Below are 26,258 nucleotides of genomic sequence, written 5' to 3'. Positions count from 1 at the left end.
CATAGAGAGGATGGTCAGAGACATCCCAAAGAGGCAAGGTTTGAGCTGAGACCTGATAAGAAAAGCAGCCAGCCTTAGGAAGAGCCCAGCAGAGAAGCAGCAATTACCAGACACTGAGGCAGGACCGTGCTCAGAGTGTCAGAAGACAGGGAAGGAAGTCAGACTAGCATGGAATGATTGAAGGGGGTGATGGTTTCAGACGAAACTGCAGAGATGGGCTGAGACCAGCTCATGAGGGCCTGATAGGCCAGAAAGAGGAAATGAGATTTTATTCTAAATACAACAAGAAACTGTAAGGGAGTTTGAAGCAGAAGAGGAATATAATCCCACTTGCATGTTTAAAGGATCACTCAAACTGCTGTGTAGTGAATGGATTCTATGCAGGCAAGAGTGGAAGTGAGGAGAGGGACCGGGGGTCTTTGGTGGGCATCCAGCCCAGCAATGTGGCAGTATAGTCCAGGATGGTGACAGTGGCTGGAGAGACCCAAGAGATGTCTTAGAAGTTGAATGGACGACTTCCACATGCCCTTTGGAACTGCACCCTCATAACCCCCCTGCCTACTCGACCACTCCACCTGGATGTTGAAAATGCATTTCAAATTTTGCACCAACCTGGACTCCGGATCTGCCACCCACAAACCTGCTCTTCCCCAACTCCATTCTTCCAGGAGTCATCCTTAATTCCTCTTTTGTTTCCTTGCCCACATCCAATCATGAATAAACCTTGGGAGTTCCATCTTCAAAACATATCTGGAACCCAACCACTTTTCACCATCTCCACTGCTGCCACCCAGATCTAAGCCATCACTCACATGGATTATTTTAATAGCCTCCTAATTGGTCTCCCTTCTGTGCCCTTGCTCTCCATAACCAGCACTCTCTTATTAAAATGTTTATCAGATGGTGACATTCTTCTCTTTTGCTCAAGCCCTCCTGTGGCTTTCCATCTCAGAATACAAATCCTTTGCTCCCTCCCTGACCCAATCTCTCACCACTCTCCCACTTGCTCATTCTGTTCCAGACATACCAGCCTCCTTGCTGTACCTGAAATCTGACAAATAGTCCTGCCCCGGGACCTTTGCACATGCTCTTCCCTTCATCTGGCTCCAGCTATCTGCTTCTGCTCTCCCATCATCCTGGTTTCTGCTCAAATGGAATCAGGACAGAGAGGTCTTCCCTGACCAAGTAATGAAATAATCATCACTTTGTTCCCTTCCCTTGCTTATTTTTCTTCATACAAACTTATAACCTCCTGACATGATATGCTTCCTTGCTTGCTTATAATCTATCACACAACAATGTAAGCACCATGAGAGCAGGGCCTTGGTTTTGTTCATTGCTGCATCCCCAACACCTAGACTAGTATTTGGCACATAGTGGAGACTCCGTAATATGTGTTGAATGAATAAATGAAAGTGGTGCTATGGAGTGAAGGGAGGTGAGAAGTTCCTAAAGGGGGACCTTCAGCACTACTACAAGTGTCAGAGAAGTAAAGAAGGCAGGGCTCCAAAAGAGAATGGAAGGAAGAAGCCCTTTGGGCCCCAAGGGCCAGTTAGGACAGCTTCCCGAAGTTAGTGGGAAAGGCACAGAGGTCACTCTTGCGTATATCTGTGGGCTCCAGGAGAAGAGACCCTGGTAGGCATGTCTGGTCCAAGGGAGATCTCTAGCCTGAGTGCTGAGAGGAAGGTGTGGACTGCAGATTCAGGCAGAGGCTGCTATAGGGGTGGGGGTATCCCAGACCTTGTGAGGGTGCCAGAGTCCCATGGGGTTGCTGCCTCCTCCTTCTATTCCCAGTCTCTCCAGTGGGCCTGCTGGGAAGAAATGCAGCTGAGGCCTTCACAGGAGCCCAGCCCTGAGACTACATGGGCCCCTGTCAAGGCTCATTGCCAGGAGCCAGGAAGGCTGCAGGAAGCACCCCTTCCAGCTGTCCAGCTGGTGCCAGTGACAGAAGCAAGCCCTCTTGTTGGTATAGCGTTGCACCTTGGACTGAAGGCTTCCACATCTTTAGTCTCTTTAGATTCTCACTACCACCACAATCACTCTAAGAGAGCACTATTATTATCTCCAAATGTACAAAGTGGGGAAACTGAGGTTCAGAAGGAGATGTGGCTTCCACAAAATCACACAGGAAACTGTAGGGTCTAGGTTACTGGTCTACACACCTCACTCTCAAAACTCCACCAGAAAGTGAGGTTCTCAGGCCTTCTAGGCGTTCAGGGCCATTGCACTATGAACTTCACTGGCGCACAAGGTGGAGGCAAGTTCCCAGGAGGCGGAGTTTCCTTCCCAGCAGAAGAGACATCTCTGGCCTAGAATGGGCACTGGTTACCCAGCTGCGGAAACGTGCAGGTTAAGATGGGCAGGAATTTGCTTCCCTCCCTCCAGGCTGGGGCAGGACTTGAGTTTGGAGAGACTGGCACCAAACTTTAGCAGCAATCATGATTTCTATATAGATGCAGTTGGGTTTCTAAGCATCCAATGAAGAAGGGTGGATCTGCCACCCTCTCTCTGAGTGACTCCCAGGGGCAGGAACTGGCCGAGGGACATGACCACCACGTTCAGTCTCAGGTTCCCTCACTTAGACTCTCTGAGCTAATCTCTCATTTCTTGTTTCTCTGCCTCTGGCTCTCTAGCTTTCTGCTCTCTGAATGCCTCAGCCTCTTGGGTTTATCTCTCACAGTCCCACTATCACAGGTCTAAGGGTGTCTCTGCCCCATTGCCATGTGTCTCTCTCCAAATGTCTCTCGATCCGATTTCTGCTCCTGTTCTGCTCCTGGGTGCCCCACGAATTAGCGGAATGAGGGGACCCCAAAGGCAGCTCAGAAGTAAGAGCGTGCAGCCTGCGTTTCCCCCATACAGAGGAGTCCAGTGCTGGAGAGGTTTGAAAAGAGTGTGCTGGGAGCCAAGTAAAGCTTGGACTGCCAGCCTCTGCCTTCCTCCCTGCCTGGGGAGGGGCCGAAGTGTGCACGCGTGAGTGTCCAGGGGTAGGGGGCTGGCCAGTCTCTTGCCCCTGCGGCCACCGTGGGGATCCCAAGCTCCTCCCCGCTCTATTCCTATTGGCCTCGGGCGCCCCCGCCCCTAGCCGCCCGCTCCCGCTCGGGGGCCCTTAGGCTACTACCGGATAAATAGCCCCGGGATCCTGGCGTGAGGGTAGGGGTGGGGAAGCCCCAGGGCGCTGCCGCCGCTCTCCTTGCCGTCTGTCAGGCGGGACAAGACAGGGCAGGGCTGGGGACAGCTGGTGTACATTCAGACCCCCAGTACTTTGCTATCGCACTGCCGGGGCCCCGGATCCGCAGAAAGTCTCTGGCAACCCCTGCCGCTGGGGTTGGGCAAAGCCAGGACTGCGCCGCCCCCCGCGGGGATATGGAGCTGCTGTCGCCGCCGCTCCGCGATGTAGACTTGACGGGCCCCGACAGCTCTCTCTGCAATTTTGCAACAGCGGATGACTTCTATGATGACCCGTGTTTTGACTCCCCGGACCTGCGCTTCTTCGAGGACCTGGACCCGCGCCTCGTGCACGTGGGCGCGCTCCTGAAGCCAGAGGAACACTCTCACTTCCCTGCGGCCGCACTCTCGGCTCCAGGAGCTAGAGAGGACGAGCATGTGCGCGCGCCCAGCGGGCACCACCAGGCGGGTCGCTGTCTACTGTGGGCCTGCAAGGCGTGCAAGCGCAAGACCACTAACGCTGACCGCCGCAAGGCAGCCACCATGCGCGAGCGGCGCCGCCTGAGCAAAGTCAACGAGGCCTTTGAGACGCTCAAGCGCTGCACGTCTAGCAACCCGAACCAGCGGCTGCCCAAAGTGGAGATCCTGCGCAATGCCATCCGTTATATCGAGGGCCTGCAGGCGCTGCTTCGCGACCAGGACGCCGCGCCCCCTGGCCCCACAGCTGCCTTTTACGCGCCTGGCCCGCTGCCCCCAGGCCGCGGCGGGGAGCATTACAGCGGCGACTCTGATGCGTCCAGCCCGCGCTCCAACTGCTCCGACGGCATGGTAAGGCCAGGACCCTGGGCTAGAGAAGTGAGGGCAGCCCTTGGTATGCCTGGAATGTTTCCGACGGCGGGGAGCTGACCCTCCCGTGGGAGGTTGGTTGGGGAAGCTTCCTGGGGGTGAACCCCGGTGCCCAGGCAGCAGTCCTTGGAGTGGCTTAGTGCTTTGGGGGCGCACAGGACGGATGCGATCCACCCGACTCAGGGCGCTGTATTAGAACACCACTGAGCCAGCATGAAGATCTGCTTTTCTCCGCTTATCCCTATTTCCAAAATGCAGATTTGTGCTCGTAGGTGACTGTCTGCCCTCTATTTGTCCCAGGTGCAGACAGCTCCTGCCCACTCTTATTCCCAACCGGGACTGACCCGGGCCAGGAACTTGTGGCTGAGACTTGGGGAGTTCGGGAGGGGGCGATTACAGGGAGTGATGCTCTGGCCCCGAGCGGTTCCCAGGCCTGATTTGGTCGCCCTTGCCGTTTGCAGATGGACTACAGCGGCCCCCCGAGCGGTGCCCGGCGGCGGAACTGCTACGACGGCACCTACTACAGCGAGGCGCCCAGCGGTGCGTATTCGCGCCTCCTTCCCACGTTCCGTTTTGAACTGTCCCGACTTCTCTTTATCTAGGACCTCCTTGCCCTCATCCTGGGAGATGGTACAGGGAATGAAATATTAAGCATGTAGTTCCCTCCTTTTAAGCCCTGAAATTTCGCGGGATCCCCCAGAATTCTGGCTAGCACTGTTTCCCGTCTGCCCCAAAGCTCTGAGCCCAGACGTGGAAGCCTTGTCCGCGGCTCCACCCGCTTTATACTAACCTACCCCTCCCTGCGCAGAACCCCGGCCCGGGAAGAGTGCTGCGGTGTCGAGCCTCGACTGCCTGTCCAGCATCGTGGAGCGCATCTCCACCGAGAGCCCCTCCGCACCGACGCTTCTGCTGGCTGACGTGCCGCCGGAGTCGTCTCCGGGCCGGCAAGAGGCGGCTGCCGGGAGCGAGGTGGAGCGCGGCACGCCCACCCCCTCCCCGGACGCCGCCCCACCTTGCCCCGTGGGCGCGAACTCCAACCCAGTCTACCAGGTGCTCTGAGAGGTTGGGCGGCCGCATCGGAGGGCGCCGCTGCCCAACGGCCCAAGGGATGGTGCCCCTAGGGTCCCTCGCGCCCAAAAGATTGAGCTTAAATGACAACTCCCCTCCCAACAGCGCTTTAAAAGCGACCCCTCCCGAGGTAGGAGAGGCGGGAGAACTGATAGGTGTTTCCGCCTCCCGCAGCCCAGGGCAAGGACATGGTCCTTTTTTTTTTTTTTTTTTCCCACGCAGCACCCTTCCCTGAGACCCACTGCGATGGCCGTTTGATGTTACTCCGTGGGCCAGAGAGGGCCTAGGCCTTTGCTCTTCCTCGCCCCCTCTCCCATGGGGGGTGGAACCTTGAAGACCTAAGGGCCCCCCAACCCCGACTCCCCGAAGCTTAAAGGGGCGTGGCCGCTCTAGACGTAGGCTCTGTCCCACTGCCCACGGGGTACGCTCCCTTCCCAAGTGTAGCCGGTGTAACGGTAACCACTCCCACCCGCTCCCCCGGTTCAGGACCACTTTTTGTAATACTTTTGTAATCTATTCCTGTAAATAAGAGTTGCTTTGCCAGAGCAGGAGCCCCTAGGGCTATATTTATCTCTGAGGCATGGTGTGCTGTGCGACAGGGAATTTGTATGTTTATACAGCAGATGAGCGAGCCCTCGCTCAGGTGTTCGAAATAAAGACGCTAATTTATACTGCTGTGGCTCCGGCTTTCGCTGGGGTTGGGGGCAGGATTTTGACCCGGAGAAAAATCCGCAAACGAGGCCAGCTGTACCGCAGCGACCCCTGTAGGCGGCAGACGGATTGGAAGGAGGAAGCCTGGGGCCTGCAGAAGGGAGGAGTGCATACGTTTCCATTATGTGAGGAAGTTCCTCTGACTGTGAGATACGTCACCACATACCGGTCGGTGGTTCTCGTGTCAGGATGGCTATTACAACGATCTGAGTAGTTAAAAGAAAAAAATCCATGCCTGGCCCCTGCCACCCAGAGATTCTGATTTAATGCATCTGCCCCAGATAACCCCGGCCAGGTACTGGAATTTTTCAAAAGCTCCCCAGGTTTAATCTGAAGTGTGAACATGGTTGCGAATCACGCCCCTCCATACACACAAAGTGAAGCTAGGTATGGTGTCCAGAAGGATCACTGAAAAGTCATGTCCCCCAAGTGCCACTCAGAATTCTCATAGGCATAGAGGATGTGATAAGGGACTCACAGCATTATGAAGAAAAACTAAATGAGTGTGAAGTGGCATTGTAAGCTGCATGGTACTTCAGGCTCTCAGTGATAGGTGCAATCACAAAGGGATGGCATAGAAGGCCAGACAGGAACAGACACATCTACTCTAAATAACCCAGCACCTACAACATCCTGGCACTGAGATCTCATAAGAAGACAAGAGCCAGAGCCTGCAAGGAGACAGGCACGTGCAAACCTGCATCATCACAGGTGGCGTGAGTGCTCTTATCAGGCTATAAACACCCTAAGAGCAAAGGAGGGGCCATTGATCTAGCTAGGGTGCTGGGGAGGACTTCCTGGAAGAGATGCCATTTGAACTGTGTCTTGAGAAACAAAAGAAGACAGCATATGCACAATGCCATAGGCTCCCCCCCACACACACACATACACACAGGGGAGATACACACACACACACACACACACACACACACACACACAGAGGCTCTTCTGGATGGCCTGGCAAAGTTCTGCCCAACCCCAGCCCCTAATTCACATACACCGGTCACCAGGATCTCAGTGCCTCCTAAATCCCACCCTCAGACCCTTTTTTCCTGAAAATCCTACAGGCCAACTTTCAAGGGCTCTTCTCACCAAAGAGGGCCAGGTGTGGAGAGGGCCTGGGGCATGCAGGCAAGATGTAATGCCAGAAAGAAGGGCAGAAGATCTGCTCTCTGCTCTCCCCAATGTAGGGCCCCTGGTGAGCTCTGTTACTAATGATCCTCACCTTTTCTTCTGGCTGCTTCCCCAGATGTGTCTTTGAGACCTGTTGGGGCTCATTCATGAATTCTTTGTACTGTCAACACCTACACTTGATCTGGCACAACTATCTTTATTCCTGTGCCTTCATGAATTCTGCACTGAGGGAAACAATCGCATCTATGAAGAAGGCCCCAGTAGTCGATAGGGAGATAGTGGGAATTAGAAAAAGATGTTCCTTCTTTCCCAAGGACACTGCTCTGCACCAGGGTTCATGGCTAGGCAAACAGAGAGCAGGCTAGATTTCAGCCTCCACTCACCTCCTCGGCCAGGTGCACTTGTTCAGTGAACAACCTACACAACTGTTCACAGAGCCTTGTGTATGGAGGCCCTAAGGAAGGGAGGGAAAAGGAGGAGCCAAGGATGACTTCAGGCTCTGGTTTGCTTCAGAGTGGATAGTGGCGCCTTTACAGAGATAGAGACCTTAGGTGAAGAAGCAGGCATGGGCAGATTTAGTCCAGGACAGGTCCAGTTACAAGTGACAGAAACCCAGTTCAAACTAGGTTAAGCCCCACAGGTTGGGCGTTGGAAGGACACAGGGCAGTTCACACATGGACGTAGAGCTACAAGCACCACAGCTCCCACGGGCCTTGAAAGCCCAGATTGGAGCCCCTCTTACTCTTCCACACACCCCCCTCCTTGCCTCTACTTGCCTTCACTCTCTCCTGGTCCATACTGGTTTTCTCCAGCAACTCAGGGGTTACCTCAGATCTCACCGTTTAACTCCAGTTAGAAAATTCCCAGAGAAGAACTCTAACTGGACCAGCTTAGATCATGAGGCAGGATTTGAACCCAGGCAAGGAGGCTCCAGAAACTGCACTCTTAGCTGCCTGGCCCCATAGCCCGTGCAGAGGAAGTCAGGAGAGAGGAAGGAGAGAAAGTCAGGAGGGAGACAGGATCACCTGGTGGATGATGGGATTTGAGGTTCCCTCCTGGCCTGTCCTTCATCTCAGTCCCCTGGTGGGGGTGGGTAAGAGGGGGAATTTAGCTGAACCCAACTCCATTTGCAGTGTAGATGAAACATCTCTGTTCTTGGGGCCATTTTCACCTGGGCTGGGTCTGAGGACACACTGGGTCATGCTCTCCATAGAGACATATGCGTGTCCCCACACATGTGCTTACACTACAGCACATGTGTCCCCAGAGCATACAATAATCAGAGGCTGGTGTACCTTGAAGCCAATGAAGTTTAAGCTTCAGGTCCTCTCCCAAATAAAATATTTTAGCAAACTGATTATGGCCCTTGTCTCTATTCTGACTTCCCCCTTATGTTGGGTGGCATTTATGGGCAAGTTAGGGTCCTCTCGAAAGGTAAACATTTTGTTTGGGTTTAGTGGAATGTATTTTAAGTAAATGAAAGATAAAACAGAAGCAATAGTGATGAACAGTGAAATCATTTACAATGATTCTGATATTGAGAAGACAATTGTATCCTGCCATACATATTTCGATCATACCAAAAAGTAGTTTACTAAAACAAAGACTTACTTTTGAATGGAATTATTGAAAAGACTCCTGTATTGCTTGATAATCTAAACAAAGAAGTAGTGAATTATATGAACACACTGGGGAAAAGATTAAAATTTTTTGCTGATCTAACACATAATACTGACATCAACAAAGAATAAAATTTATAATATGCCACTATCACAAGACCTTGACATCAACAAACTTTTAAAATGAACCCTGCCAATTTAAAAGCATTTAAAATGAATCACCACGCAGGAAAACTTAAAATACTCTTGAACTCTTATAGTCCACAGATGAAAGAAACTTGATGGAGTGCCCCCAAATTTGACAACAATCTTACAGCTGTGCATTTTCAGTACAATTTCCAGTCGACATTTCCAAGAGAGTGGTGAGCCTCACAAAATCTTCCCTAGATCATCAATGATATCAAACAAGTTTTGCTCAACCAGGTTGAAGGAAAGACTGAATTATATGAATTAGCTCTCAATTCTCTGTATGATATTATAGAATGATATTATATGATATAGAATGATACTCTAGAATCACATGACGAGGCAGTTAAAGAATACGCAGCCTGATGTAGGTGGAAAGGAGAGGGCAAGACTGAAAAAGGCAAGAAAAAGGAGCTCAAGGAGGAAGGCAGAAAGGAGGAGGAGGTGAGGGAGTTAAAGACAAAAATGCTGATGGTGCTAATGACAGGGAGAGCAAGTTGGTTCTAGCTCAGTTTTTTCTTACTGTAAAACACTTCAATCCTCTGCACCCAACTCACTAGTAAGGATTAAAGGAAAGAAATTAAAATGCAAGGCTGTGTCATATTCATTTTTATACCATACAAGGTCATTTTTGTAGTTAACTTTTTTTTTTTCAGATAACATTTAACAGTGGGTTTTAATTCATATAGAACTTTCCCGGTTGCAGGCAGGCAGCGAGACCAGGTGACGTCAATGGCCACATAATTCCTGGTATCCAGGCCCGGCTGTGCCACCTACCAGCTTGGGAGACCTTGGGAATGTGACTGAACACTTCTAGACTTGGGCTTTCTCTCTGAGTAGTGAATTAGTAAATTTAAAAGTATGTCCCAGTTCTGAAATTCTTTAGTAATTCGTCTAAAGCATTTCAGAGTAAGAAAAACATAACAAAATAGGACTTTTACAGATAAGGGAGCTGGAACCCTGACAAACAGGTTTTTCTTAGCCTAAGTAAATTATTTATAGCCTCCTGGTTTACTGATTCTTCTTTTACTTTTCCCAATTTTAAAAATTTAGTTATAATTTACATACCATAAAGTTCACACTTTTTAATTGTCCAATTAGGTGATTTGTACTATATTCACAACTTTGTACAGCTATCACCACTACCTAATTAACAGAACATTTCCCTTATTCCGAGAAGAAACCCGTACCCCTTACCAGTCACTCCCCACTCTCCTTCCTCCCCCTAGCCCCAGGCAACTACTCTGCTGTTTTCTGTGTCTATGGACTTGCCTGTTCTGAACATTCCATATGAACAGAATCACACATTATGTGGCTTTTTGTGTCTGGCTTCCTTTACTTAGCATAATGTTCTCAAGGTTCATCTATGTTGTAGCACGTAACAGTGCTTGGTTCCTTTTTATAGCTGAATGCTATTCTATTGTATGGATACATTACATTTTGTTTATCAGTTCATCAGGTGATAGATATTTGGCTTGTTTCTATTTTTTGTGGCTATTATGAATAATGTTGTTATGAACATTCATGTACGACTTTTTGTGTAAACATATGGTTTTAATTCTCTTAGGGATGTACGTAAAAGTGAAATTGCTGGGTATGTCACGACTCTGTTTAAATTTTTGAGGAACTGCCAAAGTCTTCCCCAAAGCAGCTGCACCATTTTACATTCCCATCAGCAACTTACGAGGTTTCCAATTTCTCTGCATCCTCGACAGCATTTTTATTGTTCGTCTTTTTATTTTAGCCATCCTAGTGGGTGTGAAGTGTATCTCATTGTGGTTTTGATTTGCATTTTCCTAACGACTAATGACGTTAGCATCTCTTTGTGTGCTTATTGGCCATTTGTAAATCTTCTTTGGAGAAATGTCTATTCAAATCCTATGTCCACTTTAAAATGGTATTGTTTGTCTTTTTACTGTTGAGTTATGAGAGTTCTTTACATCTTCTAGATACTAGACCCTTATCCTATATATGATTGCAAATATTTTCTCTCATTCTATGGGTTGTCTTTTCACTTTCTTGATGTTGTCCTGTGAAGCACAAGTTTTTTGTTGTTTTTGGAGTCCAATTTATCTATATTTTTATTTTGCTTCTTGTGTTTTTGGCATCATATCTAAGAAACCATGACCTAATCCAAGCAAGAATTTTACAGTTTTAACTCCTATCTTTAGGTATTTGATCCAGTTTTAGTTGATTTCTCTAAATGGTGTGAAGAAGGGATCCAATGTCATTGCTTTGTGTGTAGATACCCAGTTGTCCCAGCGCTATTGGTTGAAAAGACTACTCTTCCCCCACTGAATTGTCTTGGCCCCTTTGGCAAAAATTAATTGACTGTAAATGTGTGGGTTTATTTCTGGACTCACAATTCTATTCCGTTGGTCTGTGTGTCTATCCTTACGCCAGTACCACATAGTCTGATCACTGGAGCTTTGTCATAAGTTTTGAAATGGGGAAATATGAGTCCTCCAACTTTGTTGTTCTTCAAGATTATTTCAGCCACTCTGGGTTCCCTGAATTTCATGAATGTATCTTTAAATAGCTCTGTCCTGGTGGTGTTTCTAGTGGCCATAAACCTTGCCTGGTAAAATATGGGAGCTGTGAAGTGACATGCAAATGTCAAGCAGGTTCTTGTTAGCACAGAAAAAATAGTTACAGGGGAGGAGGATGATTTTTTTAATTTTCATTCATATTTGATACCGCTTTAATAAAACAAATGTGGTTTTGTGAATGGAACATCATTCTGTAATTGCAAAAAAAAAAGTTAGAACTGTTTTTGTTGACATCATGATTGCTTCCAAGTAAATATAACGTATTTAAAAGTATTATGCAAGTTGTGTCAGGCAGTTAATAAAAATATTAAACTTTTTGGATTTTTAAAAACGTTTTTACTATTTGTCAGCTTTCTAAAATTTACATTTGGTCCTGATTTCTTTTCTAAGTCTAAATAAATATTGACTTTTGTACCCAACTTTCTATTCTTCCTTTTTAAAGTGTGGCCCTCCCCCTCAATGTCCAAACTACAGGCCTCACAGACCCTGGACCCAGTCCTGCACACACTGCCAAACAGGCTGACCTGCAGGCTGGCTCAGGAGCACACACCGGAGAATCCATAAGCTCCTATAAAGGAGTCACAGAGGGAGGAATACAGCCTTGGGACGGCCACGCGTCTCCATCTGCTTCCAGGAGAGCTTAGTGGTCCTTGCCCGTTCCTGCTGGGAACACTCTTCCTGAGTGCCTGCGCCCACTTGTCCTTCCTACCCATATGCACCTCCGACCATCTTCATGCACCTCTCACCACAACCATCACTATTTCCCCACTCCCTGCCTCCGTCCCCAGCCAGCAGCCAGAGGAGGCCCATCTTCCCCAAAGTCAAGCCTAGGGAGGGCTGATGCTCTGCCCCTGGGGCCATACTGCCACTCTGAGGGAAGGATGCTGCTGGGAATGGCAGGAGCCCATGAGAGAGACGTGGGGTAAGGGCTCGTCACAGAGGGTTTGGAGGCAGTGGGTAGTCCTGAGGAAGTGGGGAAAGAGAAGGAGAGAAAGTGAAATGAGAGACACTGTCTTGTTGAATTCTCACAAAATATTATTCCCTTTAAGCAGACGAGGAAACAGAAGCCTAGAGAGGGCAAGTGAGTAGTTTACACAGCTAGCAAGCAGCAAAATGAGATGTGTAACGAAGCATTTCTAGATAAGTGGTTATCTCAACCAGAGGAAATTTTACCTCTCAGGGGATAGTTGGCAGTGTCCATAGACCTTTTTAATCGTCAGGAATGGGGAAGGGGTTCTACTGACCTCTAGTGGGCAGAGTCAGGAATGCTGCTAAACATCCCACAGCGCACAGTACAGGCCACACAGCAAAGGATTATCCGGTGCAAAATGTCAACAGTGTAGAGATTGACAAACCCTGGCCTAGCATTTCCCTGGAGTATTCTTTACCTTGGCCCCTTTCTAGACTTCCCCTGGCCTAAGAGATCTGGGATCCACTGGCCCAGGGGGTCACAGGAAGGAAGAGTCATACGCTCCATCCCATTCCCAGGTTAGGTACCAAGTCAGAGCTCAAACTATGAATCCCCACTACGGTACCTCTAGTTTCACTCTCTCTTGTCCATTGGAGGGAGGAGTTCTGGTCTGAGGAGGAGATGCCTGTGGGTTGCCCTATTTCCCAGCACCCCCAAGCCTGCTCTGTGCCTAGCTTAGGTTAGTTTCCAGATGTGGCCACAAGATGGCATCCCAACCCATCAGGAATGCAAAGGCTGTGGGCCTGGGAGAGAGCATATAATAGGGGCCAACCCGGACCAAGGCCTGGGGGTTGAACTTGGGCCGTTTCCAGAGCCTAGCAGGACCAGATCTAAGGCCTGCAAGGGCCAGGTGCGACAACATAGGCCAAACTTGGTTTCAGGACTCCCTTCACATTTTTCTAGTCCACACCCAGCCCTGGCTCTTTCCCTAGCCACTCCCACCACCCCCAACCCACTAGCCTAAACAAGAGAAATTACAGTGAGATGTTATGATACAGGACTTATTATTGTTCACATCTAACACTAAAGAAACTGAGGCAAAAAGAAATTGAATAAATTGCCCAGGGTCATAGCTAGTCAATGGTGGAGCTGGAATTTGAACCCGGGCAGTCTGGTTCCGGAGATTATGTTCTTGACCACTGAATAATATCACCCTGTTGGTAGTTCACATCATCTCCCCCACCACCACCAGCTGCTGATCCCAAAGACCCTCTGGCATGGACCATAGCTTTCCTCTGCAACGGAAGGGGCAAATGGCTATGAATTGAAGTGGATATTGCTCAAAAGTAGAGAGGGTTGAGATTTTAAACTGGGCTGAGTGTCTATGATTAGTGGTTGTGGGTAAGAAGCTAAGGCTCGGTCCAGCATTTCCTCCTCCCTTCCCCAGCCCCGTGGGGCTTTTTTTCACTTTTTTTTTTTTTTTTTTTCTGGGTTGCCCTCTTGGTTTTTCTGGGCTTTCTGCAAATGCCAGCCTTCTTAAAGTGTGAAGAGGAAGTGAGAGATGGGACTTTTGCGTCCCTTCTTAGGATAGAGAAAGGGGGCATCCTTTGGGGCCTGGAGGTGCCATCAAGGATGAAGGTAAGAATCTTAAAGTGGGACAACGTGGGGTACCTCATGGGCAGCTACCCTTTCCCACCTGGGAAGCTCCTCTCTCTGCATCTTCTCTGTTTGCTTCCTATGGGATTTTAGATGCGATGGATACACTTTCACACTCCCCCTCCCTTCAGCCCTGGTCTGCCTCTTTTTCTAGCCTTTCAGGGCCAGGCCTGACCAGGGCTTCTAATCACCCAACCTTCCCTCTATTAGGAGCCCCTTGCCTCTCTCTGTTTCTCCCTCTGCTTCTCCCCAGCATCTGGGGGCATGCTTCAGTTTCCCTTCATGGCTCATCATGGGGAGTGGCCTGGGTGGGCTCTGCACCAACTCCCCAAGAAACTCTGGGTAGATCCCTCCCCCTGGTTAAGGGCTCTAGACTCCTGTAGCCTCTGACACTAGGATTCTAGGATCCTAGCCCCTCTCCTGGCCTTTCTCAAATCATCCAGCCCTTAATGAGGAGCCATTGTGCTCTGGGCACTGTGGAGAGAAGTGAGCAAGAAGCAGCCTGGAGAAGGTGATAGTCCTCTTTTTTTTTTTTTTTAAATGAAATGAGCTGTAGTGAAGGTTAGAGAGCCACGCTCTGATCCATATGGTCTTGCAGGAGAGGGAAGAGGTGGAACTCTGGGCCCCTGTGGTTGGTGGAATCACAGAAGGCTTCCTGGGGGAGAAGAGGAGCTGGACATTTGTCTGAAGGGAAGGTTTGAAGAGGCCCCTTTCTTGTCTCTCCCCACTTTGATTTCTCACTGTATGTGTGCATCTCCATTTCTCTGTGTCCATCTTTTTCTCCTCCTTCTGGGGACTCCATTTCTGTTTTATTACCTTCTTGATTTGGGGCAGAACTTTCTGAGAATCTATACCCTGGAAATCTGAATTTGGGCCAAGTTGAGCTGCATCAGGTCCAGCCTCCTCATGGGTAGGGGATGGGGCTCATGTTGGCCAGGGTGAGAGGGACACTGAAAAGTCCTCTCACCCCTGTATTATTCTGAGATTGAAGGGGAAATAGTTCCCATTTATAGGAAGAACACAGATCAATCTCTGGAGGGAGGAGGGGCCATCTGGCCTTCCTGGCCCCAGACTCCAGGTCTCTCTTTGCCTCTGCCCATCTCTGCCCCTGTTTCTGCCATAATTCTGCCTCTCTTTGTCTGTCCCCTTGTCCTTTTCCCATGCCTCAACTCTTGCTCTGCCCCTTGCCCCTCTCCAACCCAACTCCATTTCTCCAAACTTTGTCCCAGCACACACAGATTTCACTGGGGCTGGGCTGGGCTGGGATTTCCCTGGCCAAGTGAGGAGAGAGATATCTGCAGCACAGCTTTGTCCCCGGGCCCACAACCAGGTCTGTGGGTCAGTGTCGAGGGACAGCTGTCTGCACAGTTAGCAAGTGCCGACAGGTAAATAAGCCTTGTGTCTTCTTAATTAAATCGCCTTTTGCCCAGGCAGCCTTGTGTTCGATTGGGCTGGACTGGATCAATAAATCTTTCTCAGCTCAGCTACCCCTGGAGCTGGGCCTGATCTCCCCAGCCCTGCCCAGGCCCACCCGCCTGATTCCCTGATGTCCTGGAGCCCCCGGAGGGCAGGGTCTCTTGTGCACCGGTGCCTGGGACGGAGACTGGAACAAGTAAAGAATAAAGGAGTGATTGCTTGAATGAGTAAACTGAGGCACTGACAGTAAACATGAGCTAGGAAGGCTTGGAGACCCAGACTGCAACTCCCATCCCAGGGTCAGTTGTGAAGCCATGAATCACAGCAGGGAGCTGCTCCTATCCAGCCCCCAGACACAGCATCAGTTTCCTATCCAGGGCAGCTGAAACTCTAGGGGAGAGGGGGACTGTCAATGTTCAGGACCACTAGGGGCAGTTGCTTCTTCTGACCTCTAAGGACAGAATGCCCCTTTCATAAGGGATCCCCACCTAAGGACCCCAGGCTAGTATAGGAGGATCAGTGAGCTGGGATCAATATGGCAGAGTATGTGGCACTCATGGGAGACTAGGGTCAGCCTGGAGTTAAGAAGGGCCCAGGGTCAGAAAAGAGTTGAAAGGGGTTAATAGGGGTCCAGGATTATTGGGTTGTTAGTAGACAACTTGGAGGACAACACAACCTAGTAGAGGTGTGTGTTGTGTGTAGAGGAGCGTGGGAAGTGTTATTTTGGAGTCCATGCAAGAGGGTACCCAAGGAAGGGTCATGGGGGCTCCAGCTTTCGTGGAATGGTCGATATTAAAGAGCTTCTTGGAGCGGTCACTACTGGTCCAGGTCAAGGTGTCTCTGATAGCCGTCAGAGGTGCTTTGTTTCACTAGGAGATCAAACAGCCCCTAATTTGGAAAGAGAGGGGAGGATACCGACGCCCTTCTCACTTCAGTCTGACCTGGGGGCACGGGTCGAGACGTCTCCCGGAGCCCCCGCCCATCCAGTGGCGCTCCCCGAGGGCGGAGCGTCGGCGGGTTCCCCAGGAGCAGCAGGATCGGTGAGGGGCGGGCGCCCCCAGCGCCGGGGTTGAGGGAGGCCGGGCTCCGCGCGGGGCTGGGAGGGGGGCGCGGAATCAGGGCTTTTTAGGACCCAGCGCGGCGCCTCCCTCCGGGGGCGAATGCGGCTGCGCGCGCCGTGTGCCCGTGTCCGGAGAGCGGCGGGCTGGACGCGGACCGCGCGAGCGAGAAAGCGAGCCAGCTAGCCGAGCAGCAGCCCCGGCGGCAGCAGCGTCGCGGCGGCGGCGGTGGCCGCTCCGCGGCTCGCCTTCCGGGCCTCGTCAGCCTTGCTTCGCCGCGCCCAGACCCGCCACCCCCGCCTCTGGGCCCCCGCCGCCGCAGCCCCCTCGCCTCGGCAGGCAGCGCCAAACGCCTGTCCGAAGCGGGGCGCGGAGCGCGGGGCGCAGAGGCACCGGAGCCAGTGCCCGCCGCCCCGCAGACCGAACCCAGCCCAGAGAACCCTCGCTCGGCCCGGCGAAGCTCCGTGACAGTCCGGGAGCTGTCCCTTCAGCACCGCCGCCGGAGTCGGAGCCTGAGTCGGAGCGCAATCCAGCGGAGAGCCCCAGCTCCAGCCCGAGCGCACCGAGCGCTGCGCTCCGCGGCAGCCGCACCGATCAGCAACCCCGGTGCTCCTGCCCAGGGGGCCCGCCATCTCCTCCGAGAGGCGGGGAGAAGGAGCGAGGAGGGCGGGCGGGCAGGCGCGCCCGCCGCCGGGGGGAGCAGGCAGCCAGGCAAGGAGAGGGAGGGGGCCGGAGTCCGCCCTGCGCCCCGAGCTGCAGCCGGGCCACGCAGGGAGGTAGGCAGCGGGCATCCATCTCCCCCGCGCCGAGAACGCGCTGCAGCGACCACCTCACAGCAGAGCGCGAATTTCCCGGCCCCCTCTCCTCAATTCCCCTCCCCCTTCCGGGGGCTGGTCTGTGTCCAGCCCTGGGAGCAGCTGACCTTCCCCCAAAAAGCTTTGTGTCGATTTCTCCATTTTCTCTCTGAGATGGGGACGGGAGCCCGGTCCCCCCACCCTCTTTTCCCTCCTCCTGGGGCTGGTCGCTGAGCGCCACCCCCTCCCTCCTTTCCTCCCTCGATCTCTCCCTCCCTTCTTTCCTCCTCTGCCTCCTCCGCAGCCGGACCAGCTCCCTCCCACATCTGGCGCCTTGAGACCCTGGGGATCCCGCGCACACTCCCTTGGACCAGCACCCGACAGCAAGCGCCCTGAGGGGCTTGGGCCGCTCTTGGGGTGGCCAGAGCCGCGATCCTCTGTCCCCCCGACGGCTGGGGGGAGGGGGGAGGAGGCCACAAGCCCCCCTCCCCGGCGCCAACTCCCCCTGGCGGCCGCTCCCATGGGTGTCGCTGGGCCGCGCCATGCCTAAGGGGGCGCCGCGATGGGCCAAGGGGACGAAAGCGAGCGCATCGTGATCAACGTGGGCGGCACGCGCCACCAGACGTACCGCTCGACGCTACGCACGCTGCCCGGCACGCGGCTCGCCTGGCTGGCGGAGCCCGACGCCCACAGCCACTTCGACTATGACCCGCGTGCCGACGAGTTCTTTTTCGACCGCCACCCAGGCGTCTTCGCTCACATCCTGAACTACTACCGCACGGGCAAGCTGCACTGCCCGGCCGACGTGTGCGGGCCACTCTACGAGGAGGAGCTGGCCTTCTGGGGCATTGACGAGACCGACGTGGAGCCCTGCTGCTGGATGACGTACCGCCAGCACCGCGACGCCGAGGAGGCGCTGGACAGCTTTGGCGGCGCGCCCCTGGACAACAGCGCCGACGACGCGGACGCCGACGGTCCCGGAGACTCAGGCGACGGCGAGGACGAGTTGGAGATGACCAAGCGCCTGGCGCTCAGCGACTCCCCAGACGGCCGGCCCGGCGGCTTCTGGCGCCGCTGGCAGCCGCGCATCTGGGCGCTCTTCGAGGACCCCTACTCATCCCGCTACGCGCGGGTAAGTGGCAACTTGCCCATCAGAAGAGCCAGGCAGGGAGGCAGCGTCCTCTGCCTCCCGCGGGCAAGGATGGATTTGAGAACTGGCGCCTAGCGAGTGAGAACTGAAAGGGGTGTGTGTGCGCGCGTGTGTGTACATAAGCGTTCGTGTGTAACAGAGTGACTCTTTTCAAGGGTGACTAGCTTTGTACATATGTAAGGTCTGTGTCTGTATTTCCCGAATTTAATATGTATGTGTGAGTATGAATGGGTGTGTTTGTGTGTGTGAGTAGATTGTGTGTGCCTATTTATGTAAGTGTGGTGGTGTATATTTCGGTGGGTAAAGTATGTAGTGGATGCGTGAGCATGTGTGTATGTTTGAGTGTGCAGGAGTGCCTGTTCATGCATATTTGCACCGCTACAACTGAACAGGGTGAAAGTATGAACTGTCCTTCAGATTTTGGACTGGAGCCCTTCCTCTCTCCTGGGGAAGGGGCATGGAGAGCCAGCCAGGGCCCACAGAAGATGGCTTGAAACCTGGTCTGATGCTTGAGACAGACCACTCATCCCCAGGAAGCAGCCTCAGGCCATCCTGGGGAGATGATCAAGGGGGGATTTTCATGGCTAATTAATTGATAGTTGGTGGAGGGCTGGGCTATGGGGAGGGGGATGTGATCCCTCTGAGATCTGCTCCTGGGAACAGACCTGCCCTTCTTCCCTGTCAAAAGGCGAAGGTGCTGGAGGGGGCCACTGGGCTTCTGTCTATGTCTGTCTCCTCTGGCACCTGTCTGGGCAGAAAGGGGGTCTAAAGGTGGAGCCAGCAAGAACAAGGTGTGTGACAAGTGGGTGTGTCTTCATCAGCCACTCCCCTTTAGTGACAGCAGCTTGTTGCCAAGGAGAAAGGGCATCCTCAGATGGCCTCTCTGGATCAGTTTCCTCATCAGTAAAATGGGAGAGGGGGTCTGGTGAATTCTAAGGGCCTTTGCTGCTTAACTGAGCCCAAAAGGGAGATACCAGTTAGCAGCCACCTACCCTGGAAGAGACACCCCTTCCCTTTGCTGGGCTCTGTCCTCAGAGGCCTGAACAGAGCTTATGGCATGAGGGGGAGGGTCAGAGTTGGGAATTTAAAGCAGAGACCCCCATCCCTCCATGTGTAAGCCACCCCCCAACCCCCTACCAGCCAAAATGCTGCCTCTGCTGCCCTGCTCTTCTTTCCTGCTCCACTTCCCTTCCCTCCTGCCTGCTGGAGTCCAGGGATGGAGGTCTGGGCAGGGGAGGGGGCAGGAGTGTCTGCCCAGCTGACTCCAGTGGGGAAAAAGGACTGAGGGGCACTGAACTGTCCACAGGAAAAAAACAAAAGAGGCTGTGTTTAGGCACAGGCCTAGTAGATTTGTTACTGAGATAGACCACTCAGTGTTAGCATCTGAGAGACAGGCAGCAGGTTTTATATATTAAATCCCAGATCAGATGTGTGTGTGTTTGATGGTGTGGGAGACAGTAATAAGGAAAGAGTTAAACCCCTTTTTTTGAGGACCCTGCCCAAGGTCACCCAGGAAGTTAGAGGCCAAGCAGGACTAGAACCCAGGTCTCCAGGGACCCCATCCTCCTCTGAGCTGGCCACTAGTTCCCTGCCATCCTCAGAGTGGGGACTGGGACCCTCAGAGGCGTCCCCTCTCCTCTCCTGACAGAGGCCACCATAGCCACGGGATTATGTAACTGGAGGCTGTGGCTGAGCTGTGGGAGGGGCAGGAAGAGGGGGACTGGGAGGTTGAACCAGCACATGTGGGTGGGGGAGCACTCTGGGCAGAGGCCTACATTAGAGAAGCTGCCCATTCAGCCTGCACTTGACCTTGGGCAGCATCTTACCACCACCACCACCACCAGCCCCCTGGCCCCAGAAGCAGAGTACACTCAACTTCCTCACTGTCCTCTCAGTCTCCTGGCTCCCTAGCTAGAGGCTGGGTCGCCCAACTCCCCCAACTCCTTGGGCTCAGCTTTAGGGCTCTGACCCATGCCCCTGAGTTTCAAAATAAGCAGGGATCATGTGGGGCAGGTTCCAGCCCCCTCCCATGTCCATCACTGCCCCTGGCCATTCCTTGGCTGTGGGGTGGCCTTCATCCCATGCAGATAAATGGGTTGGATAAATGGGGTCTCGTTGGTGTGCAAAACCTTACAGAAAAGTCCTGGCTCTCTCCAGTGTCTGTGGAAGAGCAGACTCTGAGGGAAAAGCTGAGCAGTCTGGTGGGGTGGAAGTGGGTTAGAAGGCGCTCCCACTCCCCACCAGCCTATCTGTGCCACCTTCTTTCCCCAGTAGCCACACAGAGTTGTTTCAGCTCCCTAGGGTGACAGATGAGGACACTGAGGCCTGCCCAAGGGCACAGAGAAGTGAGGGCTGAGCCGGGATTAGAACCCGGGCTTCCTGCTGCACGCCCGGCTGGCCCAGCTGCATTGCGCTGCCTCTCTGCAGCTCATCTGCGCAGGGACCAGCCGGCCGCCCGCCCGCCCTCCCCCTCCATCTCTGCTCTGCCGCTGCCACTGTCACCTTTGTTCACCCCTCCCCGACGTGGGCCCCAAGCCACCTCAGATTGCTGGGTCAGGATTTAAATATTTATTCTGGATTCTAGAGCGGAATCCTGTGTGTGACATTGTAGATGTGCATGAAAGAAAAGCTGTATGTGTGAGAGTCTGTGTAAGAGAGATTCTGTGTGGGTGTGAGGGGTTCTTCATGTGTGTGAAAAAGACCATAAGAGAATAAAAATATGTGTGAGTGAGACTCGGTGTGTGGTGTGTGTGTGTCTCTGTGTGTTGAGACTGACTATGTGAGAGAGATTCTGTGAGTCTCTGCATCAGAGAAATTCTGCGTAAGTGTGAAAGAGACAGATACTGTGTGTTTTGAGAGATGGACTTTGTGTGTGAGAATGAGACTGCGTGGGAGAGAGTGTGTATATAAGAGAGAGCCTGTATGTGTACGAGATGCTCTGTGTGTGTGTGTGTGAGTGAGTGAGAGAGAGAGAAAGAGAGAGAGAGAGAGATTCTCGGGGTATGTGAGAGACCTGAGGTGAGTGTGTTGCTGCGTGAGTGTATTTCTATGTGTGACAGTTGTGAAGCTCTGAAGCTCTGCATGTGAGGCTTTGTGCACGAGACCATCTGTGTGTGAAGCTGTGTGGGGTAGGGGACCCATGTGTGACACAGACCGTGTGTGTGTGAGAACCTGTGTGTCAGTGCCGCTGGGTGTGTTTGTATGTGAGAGGGGCGTTGTCCCGGTGTGAGTGTGCCTTGAGGAAGATGAAACTCCAGACCAGCTTCCTGCCTGCTGCCTGTATCTCCTGGGACTCCTGAGCTGCCTTAGTGAACAGTGTTGCCCCCCCATTTCCCATCTTCAGTAGAAATATTGCTCTTTCCCAGACCAGTGGTGGGTGCACAGGCCAGGCAGTGAGGTCATCCCTCCCCAGGACTTGGTGGTGGCCCTGGGAGATAGGGGCTGTTTGGTTAGGGCGAGAGATCCCATCTGAGCTCTTCGGGGGTGACAACACTAGCTGCAGCAGCTGGTTCCCTGGCCCCTCTCTCCTCCCATGGTTTCCTGGGCACCCAGGCCAAGGGAGGTCAGGCGTGGGGAGGTAAGCTGGGGCAGGAGGAGCCCAGCTTGTGTTCTGTGGTGAGGGGTGGTGCCCCAGAAACACACAAGCAAAGGATGATGATGACACTTTGTGGTAAGGACTGTGAAGCAGCTTCTTGGGGCTATGAGAGTAATTTTTGTCCCCAAGAAGGTAATGCTGTAGCAAGCTTTGAGAGACAAGTAGGAATTAGCCAGGCAGAGGGCAGGGGATGGCAGGCCTAGTGTGCAAAGCTGTGGAGGTGTGGGAGCAGCCAGGCTGTGTTGGTGAAGCCTGGGGCTGCCCTGGCTTAAAACCCACCCTCCTCTCTTCTTTGGGGACTAGCGCAAGTCTGAGGCCCTTGGCTTTTATCTATGATTTGCATGTTGTCATCAGGAACATTTTTCTGTGTCAAGTCACACACCACCAGTGGCGGTCCCTGTGTGGCAAGCCACACAGTATCCTGTGTATGTGTGTCTCTGTGTGTGTGTGTGTGTGTGTGGTGACATCTATCCTCCAAAGACACTGGACTTTTCAGTGACAAAGAAGTGCCAGTGGCCCCAAGCTTGAGAAGCTCCACGTCCATCTACCCCATTGCCCAGTTCCCCTCTGATGCCAGGTCTCTCTCTGCCTTGTCCCCACCTCTTTGGGACCTGGTGCCGTCCTCCTCTTCCTCCTCCACTCCCTGGGAAGGAATCTCCCCTGGCAGCTGGGATGGAGAGCCCAGCCAGAGACTTCTGGTCCTCCCTTGGGTCCTAGCTGACATTGGGCCTTAGAGTCTTGGCTTGGCATGTGGAGAGATTGGGGACAGAGGTGCTATCTGAGGGCCCCCCTACCTCAGAGCCCACTCCCCCATATCAGGACCACACTTCAAGTCATGGTAACATGCGAAGGAGGCCCATGAGCAAGGAGAAAGGGTGGGCATGAGCCACCCCAAGTGCTCCTGCCACAGTGTGACCCCCATTCAGTTCTTCTCCCTCCTAGGATGCTTTTACAGGTACCCTCATATCTTTGAAAGGTATTCTAGCTCCGGTCCCAGTAATGAAAATCACAAACCAAGTGTCTCCTAGTCAGAGTCTCTCAGCCCTTTGCCTCTAAAATGGGCATATGATAGAACCTACCCCAGAGGGTTGATGGAAAGATTAACTGAGGTAATATGTGGAGAGTCCCAAGCCCTGGGGTCTGGCATGCAGTAAGTGCTCAATAAATGTTGGCTGCTATTATTACTCCTACTGCTTGTATCATCATTTTACTTCATGACTCTCTCTATACTCCATCCTTTGCCCTCTGCTTCCATAGCTACCATCCTGGTTCAAGCCACCATTGTTTCCCTCAGGCACACTTCTCCTGCAGCTTCCTGACTGCTGTCCCACCTCCAACTCCTGGTCCCTTCAGTTCATCCTCCACTTGGCAACTGCAGAGGTCTCTTCAACTCACAGATCTGTCAGCTCACCTCCTTGTCTGCTTAAAAACCTTTGGTGCGTCCCCAGCCCATACTGTAGCCCCTTAGGCCCTGCCCACCTCTCCAGTCTCCCCTGGCCTGGTTCTCTCCATCGCTCACTGATCTCCAGTCACACTGGCCTCATTTCAGTTTCTTGTATGTGCCAGGTCCCCTGCCTTGGGGCCTTTGCACATGCTGTTTACTCTGGAGCACTCGTTCCTCCTGGTTCACCTCTCTTCAACCTTGACACCCCACTGCAAACATCATTTTCCTGGCAATGCCTTCCTAGACCCCACAGGCTGGGTCAGGGTTCAGAACCAGTGTTTTTTCCTTCAGAGAAGCTATCTGGTTTTTAATGAAATGTTCATTAAGAGCCTTGTTTGATTCCTGTTTGTCTCTGGCTCCAGAAACTAAACTTTTTACATACTCAGTATAATAGGAGCTATTATTATGACAGATGAGGAAGTTGAGGCCAAGAGAGGAGTGCTTTCCTCAAGGTCACATGTGAACAAGTTACCTGGGGGACTGGTTCAGAAACCCAGGTCTCTAACTCCTGGCTCAGTGGTTGGGAGCCCCATCCACCTTACGACACCTTAGGGAGTGTTTGGAGTCTGGCACTCTAGGGGCAGGTGTCTGTGCTCCCTAACTCTGGGCCGTCTGGCATCCACCAGAGCTTTGGAGGAGATTGGCTTGAGCCTCCCAGAGAGGGAGGCCTGTTGCCTCAGAGGTGGGGGAGGGGAGCTGGTGGGGGCTCGTTCCAGGGCCCGCTGCTTGGGCCAGGGATCTTGGGGCCTCCCAAGACAGCTGAATATAGTGCTATGGCTATTCTGAGCAGTCCCATGACCAGTGTATTCACTCTGGACCAAAAGGTCAGGGCCTCAAGCCACTGCCTTCCATCAGCCTATGGGCCAGCCTGGCCATACCCCTGGCCTGAGCTTCCCTTCCCTGGGTGCAGGCTCCCAGAAAAGGAGGGCCTGAGAGGCTCCAGGGACAGTTAGATGCCTAGTCTTAATTCAGGGGAACCCCTTGGGTTGGGAGGGACCACCTTTCACATGCACGGGACTGTTGGGTGCTCCCAGGCCACCTCTAACCACTACCCTCATCCACTGGAGGAGAAACAGACTCAGAGAAGGGAAGATACCTGCCTAAGACCACAGAGCAGATTAGCGTGGCTCAAACTCACAGCCCAAGAATCCTCTTGGCCCAGGGCCTGGCCATTTGCATTTCTTCTGGCTCAGATTTAAAAGAATATCAAACCCCACCTGGACGCATTGTTCTCCTCTACTTACTCCTCTGATTTCCTCCCCTGACGGTGGGAGACTCAGTAGTGACCTGGCTTCTCACTTCCCTTCCCAACCCCTATCGTAGGACCTCCATTAGCCAATCAACCCAGACTTGGCCCAAATCCTGCTCTCATCGTCCCCCAAGCAGGATTTTGAGAAGCCCCTTACTTTCTTGAGTCACAGTACTAAAGGCTGCTGTTTACTAAAGCCCTTCCTAGTGTCAGACAGCTGGAAGGGTTTGAGGTACATATTCTCATTAGATTCCCACACAAATGCCCATGGATCTGTGTCATTATTATCACACCAGTGTCACTGATGAGGCTGCGAGGCTCACAGAGGTTAAGGAACGTTTCCAAGGTCACTTAGCTCACAGGTGGTGGACCAGAGTTCAGATATGGGTCTGCTTGACCCGGGAGCTCTGGCCAAAACCACAATTCAGTACTGCCTCCTGTCGCTGCTCCAGGGGTGATGGGGTCTGTGCTTGCTGTTGCCCAGACTTGGGTTTCCTTCTGGTTCCCTTTCTCCCTCATCCAACACTCTTTCCTCAAAACCTATCTGGAAATCCTGTTCAGCAAGTTCTGGCCCCGGAACAATGGCAGGTGTGGGTCCGGACTGGCGGGGAAAGAGGGTACTCTGGGAGCCCCAAGAAGAGGGTTTTCAGAAGGTGCCTCAACTTCCACCAGCCATGCAGGCCCTGGGGCTCCGTATGGCCTTCAGGGAAGTGGCAGGGGATTTGGGAGGATCAGAAATCAGGGGATTTGGGAGGTGATGCATGGTGAGAATGCAGGCTCCTCCTCAGCTCGGTATTTGAGGCCTTCTGCTCCAGAACCTGGCCATGTCTCCTACTGCTCCCTTCTGCTATGTCCTCCCTGGCCTCCTCATCTTCAACCCTCATTCCAGCCTCCGGGTCTTTCTCATCATCCATTCCCTCTCTCAATGTCCTTTCTAGTTTTGGCTAAATGTGAAAACCCATCCCTCAAGGTCCCTAATGCTTAGCCAGGCTGCTTCCTCCCTGGCTGACCTCCTTTGGGAGTGAGGGGTCTGGGTTGCACGTGCAGTCACCAGACTTGCATGATTCAAGCTGGAGGTCAGCTCTGGGGGCCTGTGGCTGGGAACAGGGCCAACCCAGGTGCGTGGAGAGATGAGGCCACAGACAAGACCACAGCTTTGGGCATCAGACTGCTGTGCCAGAGCAAGATCGGGAGCCAGGCCAGTAAACCAGCTAGTCTTCCTCAGGCAAGTTCCATAGCCCCTTCAGGCTGCAGTTCCTCTCCCTGTGAAAGACAGAGGTCATTCTAAATGACCCCCAAGTCCTTCCGCCGCTGTGACACTCAGGAGTCTAAGAATTTCAGGATTCAGCTTCCCAGAAGCGCTGTGGGAACCCTGTTTCTCCTTCCGCATCCTCAGACCAGCTCCTCTCCAGGGCACGGGTGGGCTCTCCTGGTACCAAGTGGGCAGGAGCCAGGGGAGGGGTGTCCTCCATTCATTCAGGCTCCCTCACCTGCTCTCATTCATTCATTTGAGGCATTGTAATCACACCCTGCCTGAGGTCACCACAGCTGCTGGGCCCCTGTGAGCCATCAGACATGGTAGACTCACCCAGCCCTCTCATGGCACGGACCTGGGGTACCACCTCTTTGCAATATGCTTGCTCAGGCACAGGGGGTGGCACCTGCTGCCCTCTTCTGCAGGCCCTTCTGTTGGCTGTCTGCCCTCCAG

General features: G+C 52.8%; 2 protein-coding genes across 3 annotated transcripts in view; both read left to right on the top strand.

Annotated features, from left to right (window-relative positions):
- The first annotated feature begins 3,139 nt into the window (after positions 1-3,139).
- Positions 3,140-11,691, top strand: MYOD1 (myogenic differentiation 1). The gene is made up of 3 exons (XM_010964796.3): positions 3,140-3,993; positions 4,473-4,551; positions 4,820-11,691. The coding sequence occupies exons 1-3, from the start codon at positions 3,364-3,366 to the stop codon at positions 5,068-5,070; spliced, it is 960 nt and encodes a 319-aa protein (XP_010963098.1). The 5' UTR covers positions 3,140-3,363; the 3' UTR covers positions 5,071-11,691.
- Positions 11,692-17,672: 5,981 nt separating this feature from the next.
- KCNC1 (potassium voltage-gated channel subfamily C member 1) overlaps positions 17,673-26,258 on the top strand; it is a 42,805-nt gene continuing 34,219 nt past the window's right edge. For both annotated transcript variants that reach the window (XM_010964792.3, XM_074372290.1), the window contains exon 1: positions 17,673-18,244. In XM_010964792.3, coding sequence (XP_010963094.1) covers positions 17,675-18,244 — 570 coding nt within the window. In that variant the 5' untranslated portion in view covers positions 17,673-17,674. The remainder of the gene's footprint in view (positions 18,245-26,258) is intronic.

This window comes from Camelus bactrianus, chromosome 10 (assembly GCF_048773025.1).
Source record: "Camelus bactrianus isolate YW-2024 breed Bactrian camel chromosome 10, ASM4877302v1, whole genome shotgun sequence".
NCBI classification, from domain to species: domain Eukaryota; kingdom Metazoa; phylum Chordata; class Mammalia; order Artiodactyla; family Camelidae; genus Camelus; species Camelus bactrianus.
Note: the sequence above shows the minus strand (reverse complement) of the source record. Positions and strands in the feature narration are given on the sequence as shown.

Bases quoted from the DNA above. Each gene is read 5' to 3' on its own strand.
- MYOD1 (XM_010964796.3), top strand. From the start codon at position 3,364: ATGGAGCTGCTGTCGCCGCCGCTCCGCGATGTAGACTTGACGGGCCCC. The intron at 3,994-4,472 runs GTAAGGCCAGGA...TGCCGTTTGCAG, and splicing joins CCAACTGCTCCGACGGCATG to ATGGACTACAGCGGCCCCCC. The intron at 4,552-4,819 runs GTGCGTATTCGC...CTCCCTGCGCAG, and splicing joins CTACAGCGAGGCGCCCAGCG to AACCCCGGCCCGGGAAGAGT.